Source organism: Terrapene carolina, unplaced genomic scaffold (assembly GCF_002925995.2).
Source record: "Terrapene carolina triunguis isolate 2854851 unplaced genomic scaffold, T_m_triunguis-2.0 Scaffold85, whole genome shotgun sequence".
NCBI lineage: Eukaryota > Metazoa > Chordata > Testudines > Emydidae > Terrapene > Terrapene triunguis.
This window is the reverse complement of record NW_020664436.1, coordinates 9,736,985-9,748,160: the sequence shown is the minus strand read 5'-3', so window position 1 is coordinate 9,748,160 and position 11,176 is coordinate 9,736,985. Positions and strand designations below refer to the sequence as shown.

Below are 11,176 nucleotides of genomic sequence, written 5' to 3'. Positions count from 1 at the left end.
CACACACACACACACACACACACACACACACACACACACACACACACCAGGAGGCTGTGGCCGCAAGAAAAGCCCCTGGTGGTCGTATGCGGCCACGGTGGCCGCATTTGAGAAATGCTGAATGGAAAGACATAGACTCTGCACCTGGAGTGCCTATTGGACTATAACTCTTTAAATTAATTCCAGGAAGACTTTTACAAATCAGCAGCCTCACCATTTCTGCTATGAAATTGACCTAAGAACTTTATACATATCTGTATGTATACTGATTTTTTAACCCCAGCAACTCTCTTCTTTCTTTTTCCTTTTATTATTAAATCTTTAGTCTTTTAGTTACTAAAGGATTGGCACCTGCATGATTATTGGGTAAGATCTGAGACTCATATTGACTTAGGGATCAGTGTCCGGTACTTTGGGACTGGTGAACCTCACATATGGTGAATCAGGTTTTCAATAACCTCTCACTATATTAGACTTGGCTATCTAGATAGGAGTCAAGGGCTGGAATGCTTAAAGGGGACTGTATTTGGCTTTTTGGTGAGCAGCATGGTATTACAGAAGCTGTTTTGTTACTGGCTTGGTTAATCTAATTGAAAAATAAACCACCAGTTCTGGGGATTGTCTGCCCTATTCCTTGCAGTCTGCCCTGAGCATAGCATTCTCAGTGTGGCCCATCCAGGCACCCAGTCACACCTCTGTTCTCCCACATCTCTACTGAAACAAGACTGCTTGAAAGACTTTGAACTGGGGAAATTGGTCCCAGGCTGAGAAGGGAATCCAGACTGTGTATTAAGAACTGTGAACTGCCCGCAACATCCAGAGGGATGAGAAAAGCGGTTTGCTTCATATTTTACTTAACATGAAAAAGTTTAGCAATTAGCTTGCAATTTTATCTTTTATTTCTTTTAAAAGCCAATTCTGACTTCTATGCTTATATCACTTAACATCTACATTTCTATAGTTAATAAACTTGTTTAATGTTTTATCTAAAACAGTGTGGTTCACTGAAGTGTTTGAGGAATCTACTCAGGTTAACAAAGGCTGGTGCATATCCATTACCGTTTGATGGAATGGCGGACTAATTAATGAGCTTGCATGGATCAAGAAGGTCTTGAGCAGTGTAAAACACACATTGCTGGGGTGCAAGGCTGGGACCGAGAGATATGCAGGCGTTGCCCTATATCTGTTTATGAGGGGCTGGAAGAGCATTCAATGTGACTTTGCAGGGTGTGACTCTCACATGCTAATGGCTATGTGAGAGCAAAGCCTGGCGGGGCTGCTTTTCACTAGCAGAGCAGTGTGAGAGGTATCCTAAGCTGGAGAGTTAAGGGGGCACAACAGTGCCACAGTCCAGATTGTACCCTGGGGGTTGTCACACAGATACAGAGGTAAAATAACTTCTCTATTCCTACTTGAGATTCCCCTGTTTATGCATCCAAGGAACGCATTTGCCCTTTTGTCCGCTCCATCATCTTGCCCAGGATCAATGTCAGGCTGACATCCCTGTGATTACCTGGTCATCCCATTTTCTCTTTTTAAATATTGGCACAACATTAACAAAGAGAGTGCACAAATTAACAAATCCTATTTCCTATGCTGTGCTGGACTATAATTCTAGTGCACAGAGAAGCAAACATCAAAAGACAGCACACTCATTTCAGCTCCACTGAGAACAGAGGAAAAAACATGTTTGTCAGATAGAATGGACAATACTGTAAAGGAAAATTACTTAAACTTTTAAGAGATTATTACAAACAGTTTCATCTACAGAAACTGCTTGAGAGTGTCCTTTCAAATAAAAGCAAGCAGATGTACAGTACTTACTCGCTACACATGACTCGTTTGACAGCATAGTTCTTCTTATCAATAATTTGTTTTGCTTTGAAAACATTCCCAAATCCACCGCTGCCAATTGGCTCTATCTCTTCAAAATCCTTGATAAGTCTTTAAAATAATAAAATAAATAAATAATAATAATAATAATTTTAGCACAATCAGCCCTAACATTACTTTTGGAAAGTATGGGTCTGATTCTGAAAGTTGCAGAACATCTCCTGAGAGACGCTGAGCATCATCTTACAGGAGATACTCAAACCTCAGGTAAACAAAGCGTCTCGCAGCCCGCCAGGGGCTTACCCTGAACAAGCGGCGAACCAAGTTTGGGAACCGCTGGATTAGAGGCATTCCTACTCTATTTTACATGCTTATGACATTTACATTTGGAATTTTCATAAGAACAGAAGCTGTCCACCCATTTTCTTTGAATAATCTCTTTTATTACAACATTTGTAGCACCACCCATTTCTCAGGGGTAGAGAAAAAACAAAGAAACATTCTACAGAGATGTACAAATACCAAATATAAACATTCTTATTATAGGAAATACCTATACCTCACCCACAAGTGGCAGTTTGCATATGCTTGTAAATAGAATTCCTTCCCCCCCGCCGCCATTTTTTTGTTTTGCAATAAACATGCAAAACTGTTAGTCAGGGAAATCTAACCCATCATTGCAATAACTATACACCTCTTATGTAAAATCTCCTTCTCACCTTTCATCCTTAGTGTACTTGGCCTTCTGACCTGAGAATGAGGGTGCCAACTTAGTTGCGATCTCTCTTCTTAGGGAAAAAAGAAAATTTACAATAAAACCTTGCAACATATGAATAGAGAAAATAAATTTACCTGGAAATATTTTTGGTGTCATGTTTTAGTCAAGTATCAAAGCCACTAAAACAGGGTTTGCAATATTAATTTCAGAACATAAATATTTAAAAGCAAAGTAATTACGTACCTCTTAGGTTTCATGGCAGCATTTTTGGGAGTTGCCTATATCAAAAAAGAAAAACAAATATATTCACTGTTTTAAATTATGATAATTATTATTCTAATATGGTTTAGGATGTGGCTACCAGCTGTCCAAAGCCATACTTAGATACTTGGATATTACTAGAGCTGCGCGAATAATGGATTTTTCAGAGTTCGCTGGCAATCCCGGAAAAAAAACAAAACAAAACTGTTGGTGTCAACCCCAAAGCTATTTTCTTCAAACTTTTTGATGAATCAGAAGTTGGGAAAAATTCATTTTGATCAAACAAAACATTTAGTTCAAGCTAAAACTAAATATTTCTATTTTGAGCATTTTTTAACATTTTTAAAATTAAAGGAAATTTCAAACTGAAAAGTCATTTTGAACTGAAAAAATAACATTTAATTTAAAAATTGCTGAAATAAGGTTTCAAGTTTTCAGAATATATCTATATATTTGTATATATTTTACACCAAACAGTTTAGCAAAATTGACACAAATTCCAGAAGCGTTTCAGCATAGCCAAATCTGCACTTTTTGCTGAAAGAAGTTTTGGACCAAAAAAGTCCCCCAGCTCTAAGTGTGACATCATGACTCTTATCAACATGCATCAGTTACATTCAATGTACAAGCATAGGTCCATCAACTTCCATGGAAGTATGCCTGTTTAAGCCAGCAGCAAATCTGACCTAGCGTATGTTTAGTGAGAATGATGGTAAAAAGATAATGAACATTTTAAACAACATTCAGATATATTTTGTAACGATAACCATTGTGGGTAGAGGAGAAAATTGATACTGCACTATGCTCTGAAACTCCCCTAACTCGGGATCTAACAGGCTGCTAGAGGAAGCAGTTCTTAACTCGTGCGGTGAAACAGAGGGAGTGAAGCAATCTCAGAAGATTAGGCTCCAATTTATTGGTAGTTTTAGGCCCCAATCCAGCATTGTCACCCTCACAGGCCAACTGCTGAACCTGCATTTAGCCCCCATGAAGTCAGTGACACAGCAGTCCACTTACACAGATCACAATGCAGGAGTGAAGCCACATATGTTTCTTTTGGGGAGTGGCTCAAGGTTAATAGGCAGCTAGTGCGGAGCAGAGACCTCATATTGTGTACGCCGAATGGTTTATCCCACTCAAGAGAGGAACTACTATACTCTGCACTAGGGCCACATTCCACTTCCAGCAAAGTATTTGAGGACATACTAACTTCAAAAATTAGATATAGACATTAGCAGCCTCAAGTATCCAATTTTACCTATGTGCAACTTAAATATTTTGGAGATAGTAGCTCTGTTATCCACATCTTCATTAAAAGTGAACATTATGAACAGGAGTAAAATAATGACAGTCTAAAATTTAACATGAGGAATAAAGGCTTTCATACTGTACCCAAGAAGATGAACAATCTTCACCTACTTCCAGGTCGTTCATTTTATTTACCAAGCTCCCATCTGAATTCATATTTTTAGATGCAGAATCAGTACCACTATAAAGGGAAAAATGGATTTCAATATTTCTCCTTCAAACAATTCTTGAATTAAAACTACAATTCTTGATACAACAGAAAAAGGATTATGTGAATTAATTTAAAATACAAAACTTCACTAGTAACACAATTCTTGTGATTCAATCACATTTTATTATAAAATACTTATTTCTATAATGGATTTCATCCTATTATGTCAATGTGATTTATAAATGTTAGTTATGTATTCTCACTATGGTAAAATAGATTAGGTACAGAGATCATTTCAATGCAGTGACGCCACCGCCGGTACAGAATATAGCTGCTCTTTAACACTACACAGGGCATCAAAGAGAGTAAAGTGGTGATACGAGAGCCAAATTAACCAACAAGCACAATAGGCTGGTGCCAAGGGGTCCCAGGACAGACTGGAAAATTTCTCACCATAATTTTCTTTCTGCTAGCAACTTCTCTCTTCATTCTCCATGAATAGGTTGTGCCTCTTTGGATTCATGCCTCTTTTGATTAATGGAGAATGAAGAGAGAAGCGGTATAGCAGAAATTATAATGTGGTACACAGAAATTACTGAAAAGAACGGATATCCATTCAACAAAGCAGTGTCATAATACAAAAATGGCTACTGAAAACTTCAATGGAGTGACACTTCTTTTCACATCAAGCAGAAATGCTTCTAAAATAATTACTGGTGCTCAACAAGAAAGCATTCAGGATAGCCGAAAAATCTGTGTATCATAAAGTATATTACAAAAAATATAAAAAAATTAAATGCAATTGCACAATTAAAATATATTCTTGATCTGTAGATAAAGAAACAGGCTTAAAATACAACTGATTAATTCACAAGTGAAAAGACAGCAACAGATTTGGCTTAAAACGCTCTCAACTAGTTCTTCAATTATAAGCAAATGCACTATGTTAAACATCACAATATTAATGGTTCCAACTTACTTTGCAGATGACCAGCTTGACATTCCACTAGAATTACTAAGTAGACTATCTGCAGAACTGGCAACAGCTGCGTGTCTCCCTGCCTGTATATATATAAAAAGGAAAAAAAAAAAATACCTGATACCTAACCAGTCAAAGCTTTGCTACTTCAAATGACAACATTCTAAAATGACAAAAACAATGGAGTTTCAAAAAAAGTTATTGGAACTACATTAAACACTAAAGCCCCAGCTGGGGAAGGCGTTTATGACTCCTGGGGGAATTCTGTGCAACTACGCACCCGCACAAAACATTCACCCCCCGCAGAATTCCTGTGCTTCCCTGCAAAGGGCAGCCACGCAAGGGATGGGGGGGGGGGGGATGACCATGGGTGCAGCTTTTGGGGGAGATTCCCCCCCCCAACAGAGGTGAGGCATGGGGGGCACACAGGGTTACATGCCACTGCCCCTCCCCCTCGTTTCTGCAAGCGCAGAGCTTCCCAATGAAGGAGGCTGCATCTTGGCTCTGCTGACTCTGCAGCTGAACGCCATCTCCTGAGTCCTAGTGCCAGTCATGCTCCCCTACCGGGTGCTGGGAGCCTTCCTCTTTTCTGTGCAACAGTGAGTGCCTGTGGTAGGGCTGGGTAAGAGGGAGGGGAATGTGGGAGTGAGGCGGAGAGATGAGATTGGGAGGAAGAGGGCACAGGGGAACTGCGGGGGGAAGTGGGCGCCCGGCATGCGGCATCCCCTTGGCAGCAGCTGGTGCTCCCCCATTAAGCAGGCCCATCGAACCTTCACCATGACAAGCCCTACCGCCCTACACCTAGACCCCCCACAATGAGTCCTCCATACCCAGACTCTCACCCCCACTGAGCCCCAACCAGCTGCACCTGGATCTCCAGCCCATCAAGCCCCACTCCACCGGCACCCAGACACCACCCCCCACCAAGCCCCATCTCCCCACATCCAGACCCTCCTTGCTGAGCTCCAACCACCTTCACCTAGATCCCCTGCAAAGTCCCATTGCCCCTACACTCAGAACCCCCCCAACGAGCCCCTGTGCATCCAGATCTCCCACTGAGCTGCCTGCACCCAGACTGCCCTACACAGAAACCTCTCACCCCACACCTTGATCCCCCCACACTAAGCCCCTCCACATTTGGATCCTGCTGGGCTGAGCCTGCCCAACCACTCCCAGCCCTTGGACTGTGTCAGTGTCGGGTGCAGCATCACTGCCGAGTCCCTGTACCAGGGGAGGTGAGAACTTCCAGAGTGATCTCCCACCTCAGTGCAGCCAGTGGACTGTGCTCCCCACTGCCATGCTGGAGCCCCATTTTTTATTGACAAATAAAATTTGCAGAATTTTAAAATATTATGCGCAGAATTTTTAATATTCTGGTGCAGAATTCCCTCAGGAGTAGTTTATGCACATGCTTAACTTTAAAGCACTGGGGTGAAATTGAAGGCACTGGCCCCATTGAAGTGGGAATTTCTCCATTAACTTTAGTGTGGCCAGGATTTTGCCCCAGGTATTTAAAACTTTACATCCTTTTTCACACCTGCAAATAAATATCAGCAAAAGTAGAGTTTTGTAAATATCTTATGACCAGATCTTGACCACAAACCCAGGAGACATTTATAGTACATTCCCTCATTTGCAAGAGTAACAAGGGATGCAAGGATGAGGCCCCATTAAGAATTAGGACCAAAAAACAGTATTCGTTAGTTGAGGGCAAAATTTTCAGAGCTGGTAATTGTACATGCAATTTTGCATGTGGAAAAATAGAAGTGTATGCATAAACAGGCTTCTGCATCTACTTTCCCCATCTATATAGTAACTGGGCATGCAAAGTGATGAGCATGCAAAGTCTGCACTACAAATTTAGAGCTGGCTGAAAATTTAGTCCTACGTAATCACTGAGTTTTTGCCTTTTTCCATCCCTTTGTTTTCACTTAGTAAGAGACATTGAAGTTTCAGATTAAAAGCAAAAAGTGTGATATCACAGTTAGGCATGTGTAAGAGGTGCTCAGCACCCTTGACTTCCCTTGAATTCTACTGACATTGCAGGCTCAGGTCCCATATGATTAAAAAAAATAATTCTGATTTGCAAATTAAACACATCCAACACAAGTGCAAGGAACTATATAATTAAGAAAACTGTTAGTAATTGTACAGCAGCACTGTACTATGCTTGAGAGAATTCCATTTCAGTATATTAGTTAAGTTTCCTTTTTAAGAAAATTGTAGTGAAATATTTTTTCATAAGTTCTTTTGTCATATGCATTCATCTTTAACTGAATGATAACTCACAGGACCATATACTAAAATATGCAATTAGAGATACAGATTTTTTTTTTTTTTTTTTTTTGGTACAATAAGCTATTGACTATACAGACACTGTGAATTTTAGCTACTGTACAGTGGAGCATCACCAACATCAATCTATGAGACAAAGATTATTTCTCCCTCAAACTGAAACAAACAAGACTAGTTTTTAACCAAATGATGGTGGAACTTGATTCAAAGATGAATGAGCCAGAAATTAAGCTTTTCTCTTTACATACAGACTACATGCAATACATACCCTTGACGTTTCTTGAGAACTTAACTGCTCATATGCACGTTTTGCAGCAGCCTGTCTTGCAGCTTTTTTATCATTTCCAGTGCCTTCACCATAAATCTTATCACCAATTTTACAGCTATAAGAAAATCTATAAGAATAATAGAGAATAAAACGGTATCCATAAATCCTGTATGGCAAATTCTAATTTTAACAATTTTGAATACTAATGTCACGTAGTAATGATTCTAGGAAGAACAGAGTTCTTCAATATTCTTCTGCATATGTACGTTTTCAAATATAACTTTGTTCGTCTAACTTGAGATGCCTTAAAAGGGTCTGATTTTTAGAAGATAGGCCTTAGCATTTTCTGAGGAGTCAGTCCCATAAAGCATCTTAAATAAGGTACCCAAAAACTACTAGTCATTTGAAAATCCTGAATGTAGATTTTAAGACTACTTCCTTATGAAAGTATTTTTTAAATTTAAAATTGTAACAACAACTTAGCCTAGAAGAGTATGTTATTTGAAGAATTGTAAAGTCTGTGTTTGATTTACCAGGACAGATTCTGTGAAAAATCTTAATAGCATTAAACAAGAGTAAGATTATTTTTTAAATCATAATTCAATTAAGTAAGTTTATCTTTAAAGGGGCACTGAAGTCAGTTTGAAAGCTACCAATTTAAAAAGCAATTTCTTAAACATAAAGCACTTCTCACCCTGAATAAACTACTAAATGTATTTTATTTAAAAATACTGCTATGACAAGTCATTTTGCTAGAAAAAGAACATGGATTTGTGACAGGGTAATAAGAATTATAAAGACAGTTTGGAAATAGATTCCAAACTAAGACACTGCTCCTGAAAACTCTCATATACATGCTTAACATTAAACCCAATTAGTCCCATTGCCTTTAAACACACATATTTGCAAGATCAGGGCATATCTTTCCATGTTCATGCAGGTGTTTTATAATTCTATTTTTAATTATTTCAGCCAAAATTTACCTGGTATGAATTAGGGCTCTTTAGTTAGAAATTCCTGTTAACCTACCACATTTTTAAAAAGATACGCACAACATTCATACCCTCCACTACAATAGCTAATTTTAATGAATTACATTTTTTTTGTTAGCAGCTCAGACACATCATTCTTTAATTCATTCAGAACTGTTGGATGTGTCGCTGATGAATTGACGCTTTTTAAATTTATCAATTTGTTTCAATACCTCTTTTGATACCTCGCGCTCTAAGAGGGTTGCAAACATTCTAATTGAGCAAAACCAAACATCTTTCCCCTGCCCCGAACCCCACCCCTACCCGCCCCTTCCCCAAGGCCCTGCCCCCACTCACTCCTTCCCTCCTCCTTCTGTCACTCACTCTCCACCACCCTCAGTCACTTGCTCATTTTCACCAGGCTAGGGCAGAGGATTGAGGTGTGGGATGGGGTGAGGGCTCCGGCAGGGGGTGTGGGCTCCGGGATGGGGCCAGAAATGAGGGGTTCAGGGTGCAGGAGAGGGCTTGGAACTGGGGCAGGGGTTTGGGTTGCAGGAGGGGGGTGAGGGCTCTGGGCTGAGAGTGTGGGCTCCGGGGTGGGGCCAAAGATGAGGTGTTCAAGGTGCAGGAGGAGGCTCCAGGCTGGGGTGCGGGGGGTGGGTGAGGGATTTGGGGTGCAGGAGGGGACTCCGGGCTGGGGCCGAGGGGTTTGGAGTGCAGGAAGGGGTTCCAAGCTGGGGCAGGGGGTTTGGGTGCAGGATGGGGTGCAGGCTCAGGGAGGGAGTTTGGGTGCGGGAGGGAGCTCAGGGCTGGGACAGAGGGCTGGGATGCAGGATGAGGTGCAGGCTCCGAGAAGGAGCTCCGGGCTGGGGCAGGTGGTTGGGGTGTGGGAGAAGGTGCGGGGTAAAGGCTCCAGGTGGCGCTTACCTCGGGCGACTCCCTGGAAGCAGCGACATGTCCCTGGGCTCTGAGGTGGAGGTGCGGCCAGGCAGCTCTGCACAGTGCGCGCTGCCTTTGCCTGCAGGCACCGCCCCCGCAGCTCCCACTGGTCATGGTTCCTGGCCAATGGGAGCTGCGGAGCCAGTGCTCAGGATGGAAACAGCGTGCAGAGATCCCTTGGCCATCCCTCCACCTAGGGGCTACAGGGACATGTCGCTGCTTCCGGGGAGCCGCGTGGAGCCAAGTAGGGAGCCTGCCTTAGCCCTGCTGCATCGCCGATCGGACTTTTAATGGCCCGATCAGCGGTGCTAACCGGAGCTGCCAGGTCCCTTTTCGACCATGGTTTCTGGTCAAAAACTGGACACCTGGCAACCGTCTCTAACAGTAGGTCTTTACTATCTAAAAATAATAGATATCTTCCCCACTATCCTCTGCAGAGAAAACCAAGGCTATGTATTCACTGCAATAAAAGGTGTCTTTTTATAAGTTAACTATTTCAGCATATACTATTAGTGGAAACAATGCACTATAGCTTTTACCTTGCTATAACTAGTCCCCCCACATGGGGTTTACCTCCACTGGCTATCGAGATAAAAACTACGACTTTTTCCATTCGAATTTTACAGTAAGATGGCTACTATGATGTGAATATATAAAAAGAGACAATCTCTGATCCAAAGAGCTTACATGAAAGCCCCAATCCAGTATATGTGTACATGCTTACTTTCACTCATGTGAGTAGTCCCACTGAAGTCAATGGAGCTACTCATGCAACTATTTAAACAAATTTGACAATTTTGTAAGTTAAGCTTATAGCTAATCTATATAACCATGTATTCTTATAACTGTTACCTGTTTCTTTCCTAATTCCTCTTTCATGATCTACACCCACTTATTATGACTAATCTCAATTAGACTTTGAACTCTTTGGGACAGGGGCTGTTGTTTTCTACTGAATGCACAATGCCTTGTACAATGGGACAATGGTTATAACAGTGACATCTGGATGCTTCTGTAATAAAAGTAATAAGTTATGCCACCATTGTTTTATCATTCTATCAAGTTTCAGTATTGTCTCTGTGATGGGGTATCTGTGCTCCATTCCTGGATGAAGCACAAAGGGTTAAACCCTTTCAATGGGCTGAGAAAAGAAACCTACCCCTTAAGGATTACCAGAGTCACCAGGACTTGGAAGCAGGATCTGAAAGCTAAGGTCTGATAGGCAAGGAAGGAGCCTTAATTAGAGAAGCTGCAAAAAGAATCAGAAGGAAAAGAAGAGTTTTGTTGTCTTCTAAACTAGGAAGCTGCTGAATCAAGCCCCAATCCGGAAGTAAGGTGAAACTGAGGAATCAGCTGCCAGATGTTTTTCAGAAGTAGCATACTTCTGCACAGATACCAGCTAGCTACAGCAAAGGCTGTTTGCTGAGGCTTCCTTTGGACAAGACTGAACAGG

At 41.3% G+C, this 11,176-nt stretch overlaps 1 protein-coding gene across 3 annotated transcripts in view; it reads right to left on the bottom strand.

Annotated features, from left to right (window-relative positions):
- EIF2AK2 (eukaryotic translation initiation factor 2 alpha kinase 2) overlaps nt 1-11,176 on the bottom strand; it is a 35,781-nt gene that overhangs the window by 10,619 nt on the left and 13,986 nt on the right. For 2 of the 3 annotated variants that reach the window (XM_026649620.2, XM_026649621.2), the window contains exons 5-10: nt 7,814-7,940; nt 5,251-5,333; nt 4,205-4,301; nt 2,795-2,829; nt 2,553-2,621; nt 1,825-1,944 (exon numbers count right to left, since the gene is read on the bottom strand). In XM_026649620.2, the coding sequence (XP_026505405.1) occupies nt 1,825-1,944; nt 2,553-2,621; nt 2,795-2,829; nt 4,205-4,301; nt 5,251-5,333; nt 7,814-7,940 (531 nt within the window). The remainder of the gene's footprint in view (nt 1-1,824; nt 1,945-2,552; nt 2,622-2,794; nt 2,830-4,204; nt 4,302-5,250; nt 5,334-7,813; nt 7,941-11,176) is intronic. The other variant, XM_026649622.2, reaches the window with a different exon arrangement.